General features: G+C 39.7%; 1 protein-coding gene across 6 annotated transcripts in view; it reads right to left on the bottom strand.

Moving 5' to 3' along the window:
- The window catches only part of KIF21A (kinesin family member 21A), a 144,757-nt gene that overhangs the window by 19,102 nt on the left and 103,351 nt on the right, over positions 1-22,304 (bottom strand). For 2 of the 6 annotated variants that reach the window (XM_019543529.1, XM_019543527.1), the window contains 8 exons: positions 20,681-20,782; positions 18,156-18,321; positions 17,656-17,676; positions 10,711-10,771; positions 10,425-10,479; positions 7,699-7,916; positions 2,265-2,375; positions 1,599-1,727 (listed from right to left, as the gene is read on the bottom strand). In XM_019543529.1, the coding sequence (XP_019399074.1) occupies positions 1,599-1,727; positions 2,265-2,375; positions 7,699-7,916; positions 10,425-10,479; positions 10,711-10,771; positions 17,656-17,676; positions 18,156-18,321; positions 20,681-20,782 (863 nt within the window). The remainder of the gene's footprint in view (positions 1-1,598; positions 1,728-2,264; positions 2,376-7,698; positions 7,917-10,424; positions 10,480-10,710; positions 10,772-17,655; positions 17,677-18,155; positions 18,322-20,680; positions 20,783-22,304) is intronic. The other 4 variants (XM_019543530.1, XM_019543528.1, XM_019543533.1 and 1 more) reach the window with 2 other exon arrangements.

Here is a 22,304-nt window from a genome sequence, read left to right on the forward strand (position 1 = left end):
TAACAGTGGTGGGATTGTGAGGAGAAAGAATACGGGTATCAGCAGCAAGAAAGTCTCCATGTTAGAAGAACAAACAACAGCATGGTGGACTCAGAAAAGTAGTCAGTGCAAGTTTATATAATCTATACAGCATTGTTGCTTAGTTCAAACTACATCTGTGACGGCACTGGAGAGGAATATTAAAAACGCATTCACAGAGGTCAGTTAAATTCACAAGATGTCCCATATCAAGGAACTAGAAAATATGGCATATATTTGCTTACAGAAGTAAAGGCACTGAAAAAAAGGTGGATAAAATTTGACCTCTAATTGATGCTAATTCCTACAACCATTTACAAAGAAAAATGCAAGGATATCAGTGCCTTAACTTCAGAAACTCCTAAACATTTTACAATGTTTATGTTCCTAAGATACTAAAATGACAGAATCTTTCCTGAATCAGGTTCAGCAATTTGCAAATGAACACACAAGTTCAAAATCTTTTATATTTCCATTCCAAAAAAGTTTTAGAAAAGAACAAAAAACCGTCAAAACACATGCACATTTATAGTATGCCCTGTAATAATAAAAAATGCTGTGCCCTTCATTTTCAACTCAAATAAAACATAACACTTGAATTTGATTTTAAAGTCAGACAACAGGATGTACAATGTTAAGTTAATTAAAGCTCAGTGCATAAAAAGAAACCTAGGATAATATATATCAAGTTAGTGATAAGATAAATTTAGTGAATGAGGGATTTACAAGCACTTTTAAGCTACAAGAAGCTTTGTAACCTCCTGTGTGAGATACGGTAATTCTGTAGAACACTGAAGAACAATGCTGTATAAAAATTATAGCACAGAATAAGGGATATGAACAATCCCTCCAGCTGCTGTAATCAGAATCAAAGGTTGATTCCATTCTTCAGTTGAGTTACTAAATACCATATTGCATGGTTATCAGTACTGAAATCTCGCAATAATATTTTAGTTCAATTAAAATTATCACCAATTTTAGTCAATCTTTTATAGAAGTCTATCTAATCAAAGAAGTGAAAAATAAGGGTGCCAGTGTGAAATATGTCTGTGTCCAAATTCTCTGAAACATGCCAGTCAAGTAAATAATTTGAATAACTACTAAACTTACACTATAACTATTCCAACAGACCATCCTACAGGGTATCTGAGAGCTCTCTAAGCTATGCTACATGGGCAGCTTATTAACTGTCAAAAGCACCATTATCTAAAATGATGCCTAAAAGCTAAACTCCAAATATAGATTTAAATATATATTTATATTTACACACATACATATTTACCGATTCTACATATCCTTTCACACACTTCAACTATAAAGGAATACAAATGCAGGACATAAAGCTTAGAACTGGGAATAAGGTTCAGCAGGAAATTGACTTGCTTGAATTCTGGTGATGTGTGGAACGTATTTCTGTAAAAATTTTAAAAGTTATATTTCAAAAATACATGAAACACAAAATAATGTCTCCTTTATGTCTCGTAAGAAAAAGGAAAAATATCTAATGGATGCTACACTGACAACTTGAGAATGCTTTACAGGTCCTTATTAGGGGTCTGAAGCTTCCCTTTGTGACTTACTTATCCTGCTGAACTGATGTGTTTCCCTGAGAAACTGTAAGACGACTAAAAACATTCAGTTCATTACGGGGCCGGCTTGGTGGGGAGGAAGGAGGTGACAGACTAGCCTCTGAGGTTCCAGAATCTGAGCTACAAGAAAAAAAGAACATCCTCTTTAAAAGGTTATGGATTATTAATTGTTAGCGAGGTTAAGTGAATGCATGCCTCAAACAATTTCTTAGATCCTCTTTCCTTAAACAAGAAATGCAATTTATGTGCTCATCTAGAGAATGGAATAGCCTATGAACTGCTGCTGGCACAAGATGGAACAACATTCAGACCACTTATTTCTAAACAGTGAAAGCCTGATGCAGGAAAAAAAAACCTGGCATACATAAAATGAAAACGTTCTTGTAGAAAACAAACACATGCAACTCTCAAAAATATGGAGGACTTTTTAAAAAGAGTAATTCATTTGCAAATGCTCTAAAGAAGTTTCTTCCAGAGCAGTGACACCAAGTCATACTGTGTACAGAGGAATACTGTTATGACCAGATACAGAAGCCCAGTAGTGAATAATTGGTCTAGAATTAAATAAGATACAATATGGATCTATTTTCCAAGAACATGTTCAAAGGCTTAATTGTTTTTAGGGAGGGGGAAAGAAGAAAAAAAAATGAATCTTACTGTTTTTGTTCTTTTGTCTTTGTCCTTTCCGTGGCTTTCTCATAGGCCTTTCTCTTTGCTAAAGGTGAAGGTTCAGATATTTTCTTTTCTGTCAGAGATGGCTGTCTAGAACTAAGGTAAGAGGGATGATTATCTTACTTTTTAGCACTTTGGAAAAACAGCTTTTTGTGGTATTAAAACTGACATTCTTCCACTGATTACTTGTTTCAATGTAGCTTTTAAAATCTGGAATACATTGAATCTATTTTTTAAAAAATATTAATGGTTATGCTAAAATGACTGAACAATGTGATAATTAACATTAATGTTATAGCGTTGTCATTTTAGCTGAGGGAGCCTAACACTGGTGAGTCCACCCTTCTCTGAGCTACTGTTTCAGTTATCGGAAGACTCAGAAAAGTAGAAATATTTGGCCTATATTTGTAAAGGCTAAAAGTGATAATTAAAAACCAATTTGACTGAGATTTAATGTTGTCTAAGTGTGTCACATCAGGCATACAACCACATCAGGAACACAGGTTCCAGGCTGAATAATAAACACTGAAATGGATGTTTAATAAATCAAAATCAGAACCTGGCCTACATACTTGTAACTTTTCTACATGAGACAGCTTATCAGTTTAAATTAAACTGTGATTTTAAAATGACTTTCTTGAATCACTAAAAAGGGCTATGTGGTTTCCTACTCCAGTTTAAACTGGGCTTGTTGCATTTTGGCGTCAATCTATAAATCTATTGATGGGGAAACAGGAATACCATATTTTCTGGTGCGTATAATATAAAGAGCACTCTTCCCTGACTCCCCCCTCCCCTCCCCCCAAAAAAGTGAAAAAATTGTGAAATTGTGGATAAATGTTTTAATATATATTTGATTGAATTCTAGTTCACTCTTCTTACAGTGGTTTCAACTGTTATTTCATTTCTTGGTAAACAAAATGGACCATAAATTTAGGCTTCCCTGCTTCAGAGAAAGCATCTTGTAAATTGGAAAATACGGTAACCTCTTCAAAATGAAGGTATGGGGAAAATCTAATTACAATGGATTAAAATGGGGAGGGAATTCCTGCATTTTAGCTCTTCCTTGTAATTGGCAATGTGCCTACATTTATGGTAAGTGAAACATAAAACATGGTAGTCTACCCCTCAGAGAAACATGGCTAAAAACTCTTGCAGTTTAGTTATCAATGGGTGCATCTACACGTGCACTTTAATGTGCTTTAGCCTATTTTAATGCACATTAACGTCACTAAAAAAAAGCACGCTCTTTAGTTAATGCACATTAAAATAGGCTAATGCACATGAAGCATCACTTAAAAACCATGCTCTTTAGTTAATGCACATTAAGACAGGCTAATGCGCATTTTCCTAGTACCTCACAATGGAAGGCATTTGTACACATACATTTGTCTGTTCCAATGCACCAGAAATCCAGCGTGTCAGCAGACTTGATTAAACTTGATTAATCCTTCTGACTTGTTAAGGTCAGAAGGAATTTTGCAATTTACTTTTTAAGGTCTTGATTTGTCAAAGGCACTATCTCATTACTAGCACTATAGCACTACCAGCTTTAACTATTCTTCAAAAATAGAATGTTGAGATGCAACTTCCCACGTTTAATCTGTTCTGGGAGACCTTGTCTAAACAGAAAAGTTAGCAGCAGTTTCACTTTAAAACTGACTTGTAACTTTTACATAAGTACAAATTCTTATGTATGTCCAGTCTTTTACTCTTGACAAACAAAACTACAGTGATTTAAAAGGGAACAGGGATTTACCACTTGTGAGTTACTTCATGGTACCAAGTGCCTGCCCTGAGCCCACAGTAAGTGGGCGCATCTCTGTGTGCATTAATGCACTTCAGTTAATGCCTATTAAATATAGTACCTCTGGGTGTACATATATATGTATGTGATGCAGCACTGGGCACTTGTAAAAGCACCCAGCACTGCATCACGTGCATTTGTATAAATGGCGAAATGCACATCAGCACTGAGAAAATGGCAGCAGTGTGCTTTTGAACTAAAACGCATCAAAGGTGTTTTAGTTTCATTGTGCACCGCTGCCATTTTCTTAGTGCTGACATGCATTTCGCCATTTATACCAACACATATGATGCAGCGCTGGGAGCACTGGTTCGTGCATTCTGCAGACTCAATCGAGTTATGCTTTCTCGATTAATCAAGTCTGCAGAACACAATAACTGATGCTCCCGGTGCTGCATCATATGCATTTGTATAAATGGTGAAATGCACATCAGCATTTATGCAGTGCTGGGTGCTTTTACAAGTGCCCAGCGCTGCATCACGTACATATATATGTACACCCAGAGGTACTATATTTAATAGGCATTAACTGAAGTGCATTAATGCACACAGAGATGCGCCCACTTACTGTGGGCTAAGGGCAGGCACTCGGTACCATGAAGTAACTCACAAGTGGTAAATCCCTGTTCCCTTTTAAATCACTGTAGTTTTGTTTGTCAAGAGTAAAAGACTGGACATACACAAGAATTTGTACTTATGTAAAAGTTACAAGTCAGTTTTAAAGTGAAACTGCTGCTAACTTTTCTGTTTAGACGAGGTCTCCCAGAACAGATTAAACGTGGGAAGTTGCATCTCAACATTCTATTTTTGAAGAATAGTTAAAACTGGTAGTGCTATAGTGCTAGTAATGAGATAGTGCCTTTGACAAATCAAGACCTTAAAAAGTAAATTGCAAAACTCCTTCTGACTTTAACAAGACTTAACTCAAACTTTGAAAAGGAATTTACACATTCAGGAAATTGAAGGGAATGAACATCTACACAAAGTAATAAACTTAGTTTGCGAGACACTTCTGCTTTCCCCCTGAATACTACTGATTTCAGACATGAAGACAGAGATAAGGATAAAGGGTCTTTCTTAACTACTTCTGCTGCTTGACTCCTGCAATGAAGGAGTAGTATCGCGTTCTTCTGCAATAGAAATGATGTCATTTAGAAAGGGAGAGCCCTACTATATTTACTAAAGGATCCCACCAAAAGTAGGAAGTACAAATGGATTCTCAATAGGAAATTCTGTTCAACAACAAATACTAGTAACAATTAGTGAAATTAACCAAATTAGTTATTTACTATATTTACCCAAATCCAAAATGACTTTGAATTTAAGACAACTCCTCGGTAATTACATTCTATAAATGGAAAACTATATGTGTTATAATTTTCCATGTACAGAATTCAGTTATTGAAGGGTCATTTTAAATTTGTGCTTCCCACCACCACAGCAGGGAAAACAGTGGGGTGGGGGGAGGGGGGCAGAAGGTCTGACCCTTACCCCTTCCCTCCCCCCATGCCTGCTCCACTGCCATTTGCCCTACCCAGGACCTGCCTGCTTGTCCCCTCTGCTCCCCATGCCTGGCCCCTGTTACTTGCTCCCCCAGTGCCTGTACCTGCCCCCTATATTCCCCCACCCCACTATCTGCCTCACCTGGCAGTCACTTGCTCCCCCCTGCCACCTATCGCTAGCCCCAGCCCAGGCAACCAGAAGCAGATGTGGCAGGTCAGGCTGGGAGCCAGAGCTGGAAGCAAGCAGCTATAAGGGGGACATGTGAGTGGCTGGCAGGGGGGGCACTGTGTTGTCTCCCCAGTGCTCTCCCTAGGCTGCACACTGTGAACTACCCCTGTGCACCTCCTAACCCGAAACATAATCTCCGCTGCGCTCCCCCTATTGCACACCCCTCTCCCACTGCATGAGCCACCACATCCTGTGGCAAGCCACAACTCAGCTTCAGCTTCGGCCCAGTGCTGGGACTACAGCAGCTGTTTGCCCCAGGCCAGTACTCAAATCTAAAATGAGGACTCCCCCCTGCCCCAACCCCACCTCCTCGTCTCCCTCCTACCATGGTGACTGGGGGCAAAAAACCTCATCTTGGATTTGAGAAAATATGTTACACTGAAAAAGTAAATTAATCTAAGTTTTAAGTAAGACAGAGTAGTTGAAAGCTGTTTAAGGTGTATACATTGCTATAAATAGTTTGCATCAAAAGTTCAGTAATTTACCTGCCAAAATATGATCAATAACATACCTCTTCAGCAGAACAATTTACTACACTATAATGTTTCCAAATGTCAAATTTAGATAGTTTTCTTTGGCCTCATTGCTAATTAATTTTCCTAATGGATTCACATTAGAAAATGCAGCAAGGCAAAAAGATATTACCTGAGACTTTGATGCCAGGTCATAAGACTTCATGTTTTTTAAATCTTGATGCTCCAGTGTCTAGTCAACTCCCACACTAAGTGCTGAAACAAGCAGGTTTCTGAGCCTATCCTCACCACAATTCCTTCTCTATATCACAAATAGCATGCCTTCTGAGCACATTCTACTTAAACAAGCACTGAAATATGTTAAAATTGCTGTCTGCAATATTTTACTACTCATTTCTGCCAATGCAAGCACATGCTAGAAAAACTGAAAATGTTAAAAAACAAATCACAAGTATAACCTGAACAGAGATTACTGTGAAAATATTAAGTTTTTTCAAGAATGGGTAAGTGAGAGCCAGTGAAAAGTACATAACTTCAGCATTTGTAACATGAGGAAGAGAGAGACTGCTGCATTTTCTCCATATTATTTAATGTAATAAGTGCATTCAGCCAACATTGCCTTGACAGAATATAGGGGTTAGTATCTAAAGAGTCAACAAGACATTCTTCACCAGCCTGATAGCTGGTTCTCTGATAACAACAATAATTTGTGTATGCATAAAAGAAAAAAGGTTTATGCCCTCAAAGTGAAACATGCCCATTAAAAGTATGAACTTACTGATACTTTCAATCAGTAAATACTTTTTCATATGAATACTGCAGCTGAAAAGGCACTGATAGGACTGAAACTGTATTTGTGTAATTTGTTCAAATCTTCATTTGAATATTTAATTGTTGTGTTGAAATGAAGAAGTCGATATCAATTTCAATAAACATTTTCTCATAAGAAGATCTGTTCCAGTCATCAGATCTTACACCACTTTGAGTTTCTATTAAATTTAAAATGTCTTTAAGTTTGTTTGATTTTTAAATATTCTTTACTTTGGATTTACATAGTCTCCCTCCGTCTGGTATTTCTGATTTTCTAAACAGACTTCCCCTCCTAAGATTTAAATTTCACAAGTTGCTCACAAAACAGAAGTAACCATGGAATCAAATTGTTGCACCACATATTTAGGCATTCCACTACGGGAAATTTCTTAAGAGAAACCTTGGGGTATACTAATTACAACTCTACATAAATACTTAATGGGATTGTTGTGGAGGAGTAGAATGAAGGTCTTTTCCTATTCTGAAATCCATTTCCTCCTTTGTACAAATAATTCAAAATAAGAGATTACAAGAAATTGGCGACATGCATTTTTATAAATAAGCAAAAGGTGGTTAGTACAAGCTTGGCCAAACTTACATGCTGCCTATCTTAGAAGGTAAGCCAGATGGTGGGGGAACAAACTCTTTTTCCCTAGCAGATGTATCACTTGTATCAGTAGGTATCCCAACCTCTTGCACTTCTGCAACAGAAGCAAGAGGACCAGGAATAGTGGTGTCCGATGTACTAACATCAGAGGCTAAATCGCTGCTATCCGCATAGAGTAATTCCATCTGGGTGGTGGTCCTTCGGCGGGCCTAGATAAAAAATAAAAAACAGTTCACACCTCGCACACAAGAGCTTTAACAGTTTGTATCATAGTGCTACATTTTTAACCTCCTTATTACTTTTAACTATTTAGCAGTATGCATTCCACTTAACTCAGCTGTTAACTATTTTTGAAAACTAAATCAGTCTGCTTTATTCCACTGCAACAATTGCAGTAGGAGGGTCATGGTCAATTTCAACAGCATGAAATGGTGATTGGACAACTGTTTTAAAGAATATCCTTTGAAGCCAATCATAATAATCTGCCCGTTTTACCATATTACTTACCATCTTAAGGCTCATGCAAGTTCAAACTACTATAGTTTTAGCAGTGTCATACCTCTTCTCCTGATAGCATAGGCACCTACTTTTATTTTTGCTGGGGAGCGGGGAGGGGGGATAAGATGATGCCTCCCCCCCGCTGCAGCACAGCGAAGTGGAGCCTATGGGGGAGCAGGGGCAAATGTGGGCTTCCCTCTGAGGGCTTGGGGCTCCCTGCCCTGACACCCAACACGTGGGAGCCCCGCACCAGCAGTACTGCTATGATAAGGCACCTCCTCCCTGCCCAACAGCAGTGGGGAGCACAACTCCACACTACCACTGCTGCCAGGTGGGCAGGAGGTGCCTTGCCATGGCAGTATGGCCAGCGCAGGGCTCCTGGGGGGAGGGCAACGGGGGGAATGACCCTGGGGCAAGACTGCGAGAGGGAGGAGGGGAGGCCTCGGGGCCACAGCAGGCAGCCCGCATCTGCCCCTGCTCTGCACATAAATCTGGGAGACACATGCACCCCCATATCCTGCTGCCTACAAGTGCACAGGAGTAGCAGAGAGCCACCCCCCCACCCCCTGGATATGCTGCCCATGGCTCTCCCACTCCCTGCGTTGGCCCAAGGCCCCATGTACCACCCAACCTCTGCCCCAATCTTTCCCTCACCATAGGGGCTTCAATTTGCCCTGCCCCACAGAGACTTACCTGCAGGCAACTAGAGAAGCTGCTGTCCACCATGGCCTGGAGCTGTATTCCTGGCCAGGTACATATGTGCATGCACACACATGCACAAAGTGCCCCCTGTATCCTGCTCCACACAGCCCCTTGCTGGCTGGAACTCTGCCAGCCTGCAAGGGAAAACCTGCCATTTCCCACGTTTTTCTGCAGTGAACATAAAATCTTGATCCCTACATGATACTGAGAATCCAGGACAAATGTTGGCCCAGAGTCATGCAGCCTGGGACCAGGACTTGATGTTCCTATTTCAGGACTACCCCACCCAACTAGGGATGGGTGGTCACACTTCCCAAGGAGGGTTGGGGCCAGGGCCCTTAAGACTGCATGTACGTGGCACCTGTGGAGTGCACAGTGTTTTTTTCCAGTTTGGAAGTGATTTTAAACTAGGCCAAATAAAAGTACTCTTACTCCAGAATAGGAGGAAGAAGTGGGTTGTGCCAGTGTAACTGGAAAAATCTCATGTAAATAATACTTTATATAATTGATAAACAATGAGGTACAAGCAAACAATAAAAGAAGCTCAGGAAGACAAGCAGCATATATACTGTGCAACAAAGCAAAAACAAATGTTTTAAGGTTCAGGATAATGCTACATACAGTTTACCTGTCAGACTACTAAATATTCCAAACTATACTTTCCTAACGAAACAGTAAAATCCATTACCTACAAGTATAACTCCCCATACTTGGATGCAAGTTGGGGATCAACTCAGAACTTCATTTCATGTACCTAGGTCCCAGAAAGAATTATAAACACTTCTTTTTAGAGTAATGCACAACTTTTCTCAAAGTCAAAAGTCCAGTGGAGTTTGAAGGAAACCAGCACATAATGGCCCCTAATCAGGTTGACAGAACTGATGGCTACCAAAAAACCTCCCACAGATTGATGCATTGGCAGGAACTACCTTCTCATATCAGAGGCATACTGATGAACAATGTGGGAAAATCTGCTTTGACACCAAAGTAAAAGTAGAAGGTTTTATGATAATGCACCTTTAATCTAAAAAATGATTTTGTTAATCCTGTAGCAGCTTCCTAATTTTCATGTCAATGATTTTCCATACCAAATCTGAAAAGGCTAGTTGCTCTAACAGGTGAAAATCTACAAACTATCTGGAATCTCAAAGTCAAAGTTAGTTATTACTGATTTACTGCATTTTCACCTGTGATTAAGAGCTCAAAAGGGTTAAATCATGCCTTCAACTGCAATTCTACAACTGCAGACTGGAAGCCTGACTAAGTAAAGAACTAAAATAAATGCTTAACAATATGTCCCATGGGATCTTATGGGATTTAGGCATGTATAAGTGCCGAGGTGAATTGAAGGAGCAGAAAAAAGAAACTAGAAGAAGAAAGAAGATATCAGAATCACAAAAAATCACTACTTTACTACCTCAGTTTTAATGGTTCTTTGTTAACATCTGAAATGGGCTTTTAGAGTCTACACTTTCACAGCATTTCTCAGTGGAAGATTTATTATAATGACACCGTACCTTATTCTTGGGCTTAACTTCACCACACAGCTTCATAAGATCTGAAGACAATGAACTAGAAGGAGAAAACAGTGATACAGTGAGAAATAGAAGAACAAGTTCATGGTTTTTTTCCAAATCCAACATATTTACACTTCATGAATTTGATATCTTTTTTGATGAATCTGGAGGTGAAATGGGAAGAAAACAGTTTAGAAATATTTTCTAAAGAATGAATAGCGTAAGCTAAACAAATTAAACTTATTTTTCTGAAAGTAGATAAGGAAGTTTCCAAAGACCTCTTTACCTTCCTTCTGCTCCAGGGCTGTGTGGTGGTGCATCCTCATCAGAACTATCTTCTACATTTTCTAGAAAATTTTGGAAAGACACATTTAGTCTGCTTATGCCTCGCACGTCTGTGGAACCCACAAAGTCCCCAGATTACAGTGAGCACAATTAATACATCTACATTTTTCTTCCTTGTGGAAATATATACCAAGTTCAGGATCAACAAAAAATTTGAAATGTTTTTGCAAATCAGTTCTTGTTCAATGTGGGACCCCTAATCTCCTTAGTCTCCCATGAAAATCTTAGGCTAGGAACAAAGCAGCAAAAGTAGCCATCTATTTTTGCAGATGACTGTCAATGAAGACAGAAAAATCTACATACCATTTGAAGGGGGAAACATGGAAGAACGGAGGAAAAAAGAGTAAAGTAGAATAACAAAACTTTAGTGCAAAAATACAGGAGAACCTGGATTCTTCCTATTGGGATGATTCACAACCTCCTTAATTCATAGCAGGCTACTGAGTTAAGGATAAGCCACTCAGCTGATTGTTGTGATTTATACTTCAAGGCCACTACTTCTCCATTAGCTGGAGAATCTTGGTGATCCCCTGTAGCTACTCTCATCTTCACAGGTTGCTTAGGAACTTAATTCAGTGAAGAATCCAGGTTTTACTGTATGTTCCTGGGTAGACTGACTGTTTCTTCCATCTTTTGTAATTATTCAGATACAAGGTGATAACATCCTAATGCTTAGAAGTAAAACAAAATAAAAAACTTTTCTGTAACTTTTATTTTCAAGGGTTTTGGTAGACAGAAGCAAGCATATCATTAGTTTACAAGCATTTAAGTTTTAGAACAGGATTATACCACTACCTAAGACAGAAAAACAGCTTCCTAAAGAACTGTACACTATATTTCAACTAAGTGCAAAAATACTATTCAGTAGAAGTATCTCCTGAAATAAAATGGGTACACATATCCATTCACTTAAGACAACACCAGCATGCACATCATACGCTGTAACAGCAAATCAGACCGATTATGAAATCTGCATGCAAAAATTCAAGATGCTACATTAAGACAACCAGTACAGTATATATGTATGCTAGATAGTAAAGATATAAACAATTTTAAAAACACAAGAACTAAGGAATCAAAAAAACCAAAAAACCCCCACATCTGGACAGTATAATTTGCAAAATCAAACCCTGTTATTTCTTGGGGAGAAAACAATGTTACTTATTTTCATTATAATTGAATGCTGGATGCGAATATATTTTCAGAATGCAAAACATACAACTTTTAATGAAATTCACTTGTTTTTTTGGCACACTGCAATAATCCCATGAATTAAATAACATTTGCCCTGCTGACACATAATGTCATTTAATTAAATGACAACAAGGATTCATGTTATTGTCTTGCTACTTGGCACACAAGTATGCATATCTGCTAGGAAGCAAGAATAGTATATAATGCATAAAACAAAAGTTAAAAGCAATGTTATTAACATTGCAGTAGGCTTCTCCATGTATTGCTTATCAAAATTCATGCTTTAGGAAAAAAGCTGGGGGGGAATACCCCTTATATACCCACTACTGTACAATGGATGTATAGTAGTGAGAAAAATGGAACCAAATTAAATGCTGCCTTATACTTACAAGACTATCCAGGCCCCAAAATCTTTACACAAGCTCCCTAGCCTTGTCAATTTACCCCATCTCATGAAGGGAGCTGTGGCTCACAAAATCTTATGCATCTTTAAATCAGTTAGTGTATAAGGTGTACCTCTATCCTGCCTTCTGCCTGACTTTAGACTAAACACACCTAACTACTTCTCTCTCTCTACCCCTACACAAGATTCATGAAGAACCTTCAAGTTTTTGTGCTGGTTTAAAAATATAGTTTCATTTTTGGGATAAAAATAACAATACTATGAAGAAAGATATATAACAGAACTATTACTTCCAACATTCTTTTTTTAATTCCTTTTTAGGTTCTAATTTTCTTTAAAGTATTTCCTTACTAAATTTGTGCAGAAAAGAGATAAGTCAAGCAGAACAATTCAATTTTTGTAGCAAAACTACTATCACTAAAGCACTGCTGATAAAATAAACACTACTCTCAGTAATTCACTAGTTACACTAAGGCTGAATTCAACTCAGTGTCCCTGCCACAAAGAGCCTACCAACTAGTTTGTCCAGATAATACCTCAAAAGAACTTGAAAATAAAAAAAGTGTTGGTGGAAACAGAAACAGATGAGATAACGGGGTGGTTAAACAAGAGAAGGATTTATTTATGCATTTTTGGGTCACACTCATCTGTGCTATCTTGTTACATGAACTCCCTTTTTATGTTTGTTTTGCAACCATGGCATAGGAAGGGCTGTGAGAGGCTTGTGAGTGTAGTTTGACATGCTGGCCTCATCAAATGAAGTGATATAGTGAGACACAAGAGAAAAAAAGCTATACAAGGCAGCAGAAAGAAATAAGGCATGAAGCTCTTAGCAAGCAAAGACAAAGTGAGCACTAAGGTTCATAGGGGTGGCACTGCACGTGAAGGAGAGCAAAAGCAAATGAAACTAAAAACACAGGTGAAAAAAAGTAGCAAAGATTTTAAAGGTGAATAAACAAGCCATCAGAATGTAAGTAGTTTGACCAACAGCAGTATGCAAAAGTGGCACAGCATACTGTAGTCCTTCCTCAAGCTCAATCTGCACGCCAAACCTACAAACAAGCAAACCAATTTTGGGGGACTTCAGAAAAAATTAATTCCAGCAACATGTCTGGAACAGCTGTACTAGGACAAGCCTAATGCAAAAGGGTATATTGTATTATACAGGCTGTATAAAGTCCTTGTGCAACTTTCAACTTTAATAACTTTGGATGTACACACGATAGAAGCAAACTATAAATGGCAACTGAAAATAATTAATTAAGTTTTAGCACAATACAGCTGAAATTTCATGACCTCAACAAAACCACCATCTCTTATGGTTCAATCCAATTTTCCAACTCACAGAAAATACTTCCAGTTGCTGCTGAGCGATTTCATGAATTGCATTTGTGATCCTTACCCTATGCATATGTTATACTATGCTAAAACCGTAATGAATTATACTTTCAATTGCCATTTGCCGTTTGCTTCTATCATGTGTATATCCAAAGTTATTAAATTTTAAAGTTGCACAAGGGCTTTATAAACACCCTGTATGCAAAAGGATAAAAGTACAAGCAGGGGAGGAAGATCCTGAGGGGTGTGGTGGTATGGTCATAGGCCTTCTTCATTCCTCCCTCACTCCTGCTGCCCACAGTAGTCAAGAGCCCAAAACTGCCAGAATCAGTGTCCCTGGCCCCCTTCCCAAGTCAGGCAGGAAGCCAGCAGCACCTGCTGACTCAACTGAGGACCTGATGCTTGCCAGGCTGCCTGGCCCTTCTTTCCAAACTGATTTGGCAGGCACTGCTAATTTCTTGTCTGACTTGAGAAAAGGAGCCTAGAAGCCCAGCTCCAGCAGGACTGAGCTCTCAGCTGCCTTGGCAGGTACTTTTTCCCACACCAGACAGGGAGCCAGCAGTATTTGCTGTGTCCTGCCAGTTGGGAAGGCCCAAGACCCAATCCTAACTGCATCCCCCTTTCCAAAATCCTGTGCATGCTGGTGAGTACAAGAAAACATTGAATTACAAAGGTACAATGCCTCTTCACAACAGGATATAACACACAAACCACTCACTTAGTACTTGTAAAAGGCAGGGCATGGCGGCACCTTAGAGACTAACTTGTTCAGAAAGGTGTAAGCTTTCTGAACAACAGCCTACTTTATCAGCTACTACTATCAGCCTACTTTATCAGCTAATCTTTGATAATTGTCAAAGAGTGACAAAACTAGAAACACTTTGTATACATGTATAGACATGAAATATGTTCTTTAAAAGGATTTGATGCTTTAATATAAATTACATCTTGTCTCATGGAGAAAAGCTAAGAGAAATGTTATTTTGATAAGGTGGATTTTTTATTTTTTACTTCAATGGTAATTCTAATATTTCCATCTTGAAAGCAAGATACAGATTGTTAGGGATGTAAGTTTCACATCCACTCTTTTGCTCTAGACCATAATAATTTGCTTCTTCCCCAGATAGATGCAGTTTCTTTACTTGCTAGTCTTGACAGGTCACTTAACATCACAGGCTAGGGACAGAAGTTAAACTGATTTATGTGTAAGTCATCAGAAACTGGTTTAAACCTGTAACAGAACAGAACCCCTGTGCAAATAAACCAGTTTCAAAATGGCTGAAACTGTTTGAAGATAAACCTGGTTGAATGTAGCATCAGACTTCATTGATTTGAGTCAAATTGGTTTATGAAACTTGTCCCAGACCCCTTCCTAGTTCAAGTTAAATCACAGTCCCCCCACATCCCAGCATGTTTTTCAGCCCTGGGCTGGGCTCTGCTCTAGCAGAGAAGGATTGAGGAGGTAGGGGGAGGCAGGAACTGCTGCCCCAGGCAAACACCACCTGGTGTCTGTGGCCAGGGAGGAGGGTTAAACTTCCCTTTCCCCAGATACAGAGCTTTCCTGTCCTGCTAAAAACTTATCGTTGCCTGCAACTGTGGACTACAAATCCCAGAGGCACCTGGAAGCAGGAAAAGGAAAGGATGAGCAACCCTGCAGAGTTCTGCTGCTGTGAGCCTGGACTGCAAATCCCAGAGACCTCAGGGGCAGCAGGAGGAGGAAGAGATCACACAGCCCATGCTGGCTCCATGCCAGAGAGCCTTGCTCTAGGACCCCCCAGCTTCTGGCCTAAGCCACTACAGGCATGTGCCTGTATTTTCTGAAGCAAAAGTGAATAGCTGTCTAGTTGTTTCTCAGCTTAATCTCTGCTGTTGAGACTAACTAGCAAAGACGCGATTCAGCCTCAGGGTTTTTGACTGTCTGAACATAGCCACAGTGACTTTTTTTTGCTCTATTCAGCACTGGTAAGGCCACATCTGGAGTACTGTGTTCAGGGCCCCCCACTACAGAAAGGATGTGGACAAATTGGAGAGTCCAGTGGAGGGCAACAAAAATGATGAGGGGGCTGGGAGACATGACTAATGAGGAGAGGCTGAGGGAACTGGGCTTATTTAGTCTGGAGAAGAGAAGACAGAGGGGGTTTAACAGCAGCCTTCAACTACCTGAAGAGAGGTTCCCAAAAAGGATGGAGCTAGTCTATTCTTAGCGGTGGTAGATGACACAACAAGGAGCAACAGTCTCAAGTTGCAGCAAGGGAAGCTTACATTAGATATCAGAAAAAATATCTAGGAGGGTAGTAAAACACTGGGCAGGTTACCCAGAGAAGTTGTGGAATCTCTATCCTTGGCAGTTTTTAAGACCTGGCTAGACATAGCCTTGGCTGAGATGATCTATTTGGGTTAGTCCTACTTTGAGCAAGGGGTTGGATTAGATGACCTCCTAAGATCCCTTCCAACCCTCATTTTCTATGATTTTATGAAAGTGGAAAAGCTTACAGGAATATGTCACAAGAATATTGTGAGATTTAGTTCATGCTTTCAAAGCAAATTTTGGAAAATATCAGATGAAAGGTGCTATACAAAACTGCCAGCATTATTCCTTTCTAGCTAGCTGCTGTTGTAGTGGGATTGGTTTGTTTTTTTTAATTGAAAAATAATTCCACAAGAGAAGTCTGACAGGTGATCCTGTGGCCACCTACAAATTCATTAGGGGGTGCAGCAAGGAATCGGAGATGCTCTGTTCATCAGGGCACCTCTTGGGGTAACAAGGAATAATGGTTACAAACCGACAGAAAGCAGATTTAGGCTAGACATTAGGGAAAACTTCTTCACCGTAAGGGTGGCCAAAATTTGGAATGGGCTTCCAAGGGAGGTGGTGCTCTCCCCTACCTTGGGGGTCTTTAAGAGAAGGCTGGATAGGCATCTGGCTGGGGTCATCTGACCCCAGCACTCTTTCCTGCCCAAGCAGGGGGTTGGATTCAAATGATCTGTTGAGGTTCCTTCCGACCCTAGCATCTATGAATCTATAAATTCAACCCCTAAAACAGATGCCTTTAAGAGAGCAAGAAGCATCTACAAAGTTGAAGAAAATGAAACAATGACTGTTGGCTGAAGATGTATTATTCAATTTGACATGATTTCTGTTGTGCTTTGTTTAATTTTTTATATTGTGCGTATGACTGAAATCTATAAAAACAACTAACATTAAATGGTCACAGTTCTATTCCAGACAAAGCAGGACATTCCTAAGTAGTAAACAACTTAATGCAACAATATACTTTGGGGCAACTACTCAAGTGGTATCAAAATTGTTATAACTCCAGTGAAAACAATGGAGTTAGGACAATTTATACTTGCCCACATAAACTGATGATCAAATACCTTCTTGAAGAAGCACTAAGGAATTTTCAGGAGCAGTATCTATCTGATACACTACTCCAAAACAGTCATTCTTTAAAATGTTATACTCCTTCAATCCACAAATGAATAAAACCAGCAAATTATAAATAAGTAAAAGTGGGAAACGCAGTCTTATATTGTCTGTATTATGTACATTCTGTAAAGTACTAAAATTCAAAGATAAGTAGCTATCTACAAAATGTTACAAAAGGAATACATGTTAAGTTACTTTGTCACACAAAAGTTAAATTTGTCATAGTGATGATAGTAAATGATTCATTCCCCTTACTGAACTATATATTTTGAACACATTGTGCTCCTTAAACATATGAATAAGTTTATCTACAGCCATACTTGCTGCATTTATTACTTGTCAGTGTTTTAGGTGGTGTCACTAAAAGGAGAAGTATTTGTAAGGTTGTGATAATGAGTATGCTTACAGAACAGTACATGCAAATTGTTCACACACTCACAAATTCTAGGATGCACCAGTTAGTGTACATGAACAATTAGTAACTCATGCAGTACAGTATACAGAAAGCTAAACATACTTACCCAGTGGTATGCTATCTAGGTCTGTATAAATAACAGCAACAAGGAAACAAAAAGCAACACTCCAATCAAAACATATCCAATTATAAAAAAGCCTATATTAAACTACATTATTTATAGTATTACCTTTCAAGGCAAAGAATAGATGCCGTAATAAACACAATTCCTTCAAAAACACTATAGTATGAAGGAAGGAAATCAAAACTTGTATTTTAAAGTTTAAGTAATACCAAATTGCAAATTTTTAATTATGTATGGAAACAGGTAGCATATTTTGAATTAAAAATTCATGGCAATCAAAACATTATTTCTTGTATTTCACTTCTGCACAGATCTTTCAAAAAATATACATGTACCTTATGTGTAGAATACATTTTCAATTTAAGATATTAAATACAGCATCTATTCCAGAAAGAAAATCATCTAAAATGCCTACTACAACATGCATGAAAAGCAGACTTAACATGCAATTTATTATCATTAATATCAGGTGTCAAAATTACCTTGCAAAGCATGACCCAGCAAAGCATCAAGTTCAGGATTTAACTCTGCTTTTTCCTTCAACATATGAAATAGCAGCTGGTTTTGCGTAGCACTTGTAATTTCAGTTTGCTTAAGGCGTCCTTCAAGAACTTTAATCTGTGCCTCTTTCTGGGCTGCTTGTAGACCCTGTAAAACAACAAATGCATTAACATTCTGGAGTAAGTCAATAAACAAACATTTTTACATACTGTTTCGCTTTTTGCAACTTAAAGGCAAATTTGAAACTGCTGGGTTTGTTCCTACTTTCTCTGGATTGAAAGCAACTACCAATTTTTTGGTGTTTTCTGTCTAGCCTTTTGTTTCACCTTCATTCTTCAGGTCCAACTTAAGTATGTTTGCCTATTGTAGGCATTAGCTTCTCACAAAAGTACGTAAACCCAAGTACAAGCAAGGTGCATGAGAACTAAGTCCTCTTATCTATCATACAAGTTATCTAAAAAAACCCAAAGAGCCTAAAATGGTAAACTCTTTTAAAAGATCTGTATATGAACATTCAGTTTTCTCTGAAAGGACCTCAAAAAAAAATTTACATGAGAATTCATTTTAGGAAATTTACACAGATGCACGCAACTTAACAAGAATGTTAGCCTACTTTAGTTTTGGAGGAAGAGGAGGTACTCACAGGTAAAGGTACACCAATACATCGATTCGTATCATATTGGCACCAATAAAAGAAAAATTGATATTATGGACGATCAGCTTTTTTGGCTGATGTGGCAATAGTTATGTTAATAAATGCTGCATGCATGCAGCCCAGCAGCTTGGAGGGCAGCATCTGGCTGGTAAGTATGTGGGGGAAAGGGGGCGGGGAAGGGCAGGGGCATGGTGGCATTGTGCAGAACGAAGCCCTCATGGTGAGGAAGGGAGAGAGTGGGGCAGGGTGGGCACAGGACAGAGCTGCAAGAGGCTCATCCAACGGTGCCCCCCAGATCTGTGCGTGGGGCAAGCGCCCGTTGTAGGCTAGGGTTGGAGGCAATGCCAGGTTCTTCTCAGCAGAGGTGCTGGGCTGGGCTGTGTGCAGGGCAGGTGGCAGCTACGGTGAATTTTGGGGTGGCTGTAGCCCACCTTGTAACCCCCTTCTCAACACCACTGCTGCCCACCCTGCACACAGCCTCAGCCCAGAACCCCCACCAAGAAGAGCCTCGTGTCACGCATGACCCCAGCCCGCCCTCGCCCTGCACACAGATCTGAGGGGCACGTGCACTTCCACACCTCCCCCAGGGTGCATCAGTGGCAGGAGCCACCCCTCTAATCCCCCACGTGAGCTGCTCGTGGCTCCATCCTGCTCTGGCTGGGCAGCACCTGCCCCTGCACCACCCCCCACTCCCTCCCTCACCACAGGGGCTTGATCCATCTCCCCCACATGTCCCTGTCCTTTCCCTGCCCCTTTTCCCCACCACAGACGTACCAAACAGATGCTGCTTTCCAAGCTGCCAGGCTGCATATCTGCCAATATGGCTCATTAATAATTGGCCATTGGTATTGGCCCAAAAATCTGTATTGGTGTACCCCTACTCACAGGAATAGGAAAATACTGACTTCACACAATTTTGGACTTGTTAATAATCGCAATGAATGGGAAGTATTTCATTGATTTTAATAACTGGTTGAGGGAGGATAGCCACAAGCTGAGGGAGGATAGGTTTAGGTTAGATATTAGGAAGAACTACTTCACTGTAAAGGTGGCCAGAGCCTGGAACAGGCTCTCACCTTCCCTGGAAATCTTCAAGAGGAGACTGGATAGGCACCTGGCTGAGGTCTTATGACCCCTGCAACCCCCAGTGCTCCTTCCTGCCCATGGCGGGGGGTTGGACTAGATGATCTGTCTAGGTCCCTTCCAACTCACTGATTCTATGATTCTATGAATATAAAAGAAAAACAGCAACTTACTCTATTTAATAGCAATAGTGTGAATTGATCTAAATACAATGATCTTTTTCACTTTCAGATCTTTATTCACTGGGTTTTAGACATTAACATGTGGTAGGAACATAGCAATATGTAATTTCAGTTTTGTTTTATGGCTTTAAAACTCTGTTGCTAAAAACCATATTCCTGAAAACTGCTGTGATTTTTCAGTTCTGGGAAATTGGTATGAGCAGCTGAGGTTAGAGAACTAGTAGATGTTCAGCATCTTTGAAAATCAGCTCACTCTTTATATAGGCTCTTACAGGATGTTGGGAGCTTGACTCCAGGCCTGTTTTTTGAAAAGCTTGGCCTTGATAGGCCTTGTATGAATGGTCTTGCATTACTTCTTTACTATAGTAAGTTAGGTACAAGAATGAACAGTAGTTTCCATTCAAATCAATAAAATACAGAATGAATAAAATATAGTAACATAGTTGAATATGCAGAAGCTCATCATTTCTTTCACAGTTAAGTCGAATATGAAGGTTTTTATACCGAACATATAAACACCAGTAAAGAATAAGCCAATTAAAAATAAACAAACAGAAAGCACTGTGTATTCCATTCACTGTGTTACCTTATTAATACCCATTGTCAAGAAGTGATCAAGAAGATATCGAGCTTCTGTAAGAGTGCAGGCATTAATCACTGCAGTAACATCCAGGGTCTCTCCTTCTTCCTACATATACAACAATAAAAATAGGGGAAAGGAAAAAAAAAAAATCACACCATTTTTACATCTTAAAATGGAAAAATTAAACAATGAAGATTCAGGGTAAGATTTTAAAAAGCAGTTAAGGTTAATATGTCTTAAAGAACTTTGAAAAATCCTGGCCAGAACCATTATAGAATCTCTGAAGGAAAACTGATTATTTTCTCTTAAATAGTCCACATTTATACGAGAATGTCCTCTGGTATGTCCTCCTCAGAACATCTTCTGATCCTGTATTGCACTGATTACCTGGTCACAAAGAAGTCCAAAGAGCTATTATACTTGCATGAGAAGAACAGTACAAGCCACTGATATAGGAACATGAACTAGGACTAAAGTACATGGTATGGCTAAAAGTATATATTTTAGCTACTTCAGAAGAGGGAAGAAGTACCCAGAACTTGTTTTAATATAAAATTTTAGGTCAGAATTGAGTCTGTAACAATATGGCTAAGTTCAGGTATTGGGGGGAGGTTAAATCGATTCAAAATGGCCCCCCAATATCAGGCACGTCTGGATGGGTGGGATAACCAGAGGGCTGGAGTCCATCAGGCTGGAGGGGATAAGGGTGGGGTGAGCAGGTGTGGCCCATGGATGTAGTGGGGTCCCCCCCACCTCCAACAAACCTACACCCCATCCCTCCCACCCCTTACCCCACGAGAATTTACTTGCTTGGTTCTGCAGCAGCCAAACAGTAGGGGTTGAGAGGCCTGGTTGGTGCATGGTGGGGGGGGGAAGGAGGAAGAGAGGGGGAGCCAGGGGAAAAGAAAAATGGGCTGGGGGGACACTAAAAATAGCCCAGTGCAGTGGGAGGGAGGAGTGAAAAGATCAGCCCTGGGGCTGGGGCCAGTGGTCCTGGGGCTGCACAGGTGAAATGGACAGAAGCTGTAAGCAACACTTATACCTAAATCGAATAAGTCTGATACTTCATAGATCCAAGTTTATCTTAAACAGGGTTCTGGAATTTTTAGACTGGTTTGTGTGCATGGAACTTCTGTACTGTTACAGGTTTAGACTGATTGCTGGTCACTGAGACTGGGTCTGTAAACGTAAGGCTGGCATCAGGCTGAGTTAAGCTTAAATAGGGTGGCCATTTGAACCCAATTTAACCTCCCAAAATGTCTCTACTTAGCCCACAAATTCACTAAATCACCCTAACTGTGACCCTGGATGAAGAAGGATTAATACTGGAATTGTTTTGCCACACTTATATTGCTAAAGGATTATGCAGCTGAAATTGTTGTACTGTAACAGTTTGTACTGGCATACTTTGACAGAGATACAATGGTTACATCTGTCTATACCCAGAGACTAGCTCTGAGAAAGAAGTAGCCAAGGTACAGCTTTGAGAAAGGGTTCAACAAGTATCATAGTTAGGACTGTGAGATATAGCACATACTACTGAGTCCCTGTAGGTTCTGCATAGTTGTTCATAGATTTCATAGATTTTCAAAGACATTAGGGCTGGAAGGGACCTCGGGAGATCATC

This window comes from Crocodylus porosus, unplaced genomic scaffold, assembly GCF_001723895.1.
Source record: "Crocodylus porosus isolate Cpor-Errol unplaced genomic scaffold, CroPor_comp1, whole genome shotgun sequence".
Lineage (NCBI taxonomy): Eukaryota > Metazoa > Chordata > Crocodylia > Crocodylidae > Crocodylus > Crocodylus porosus.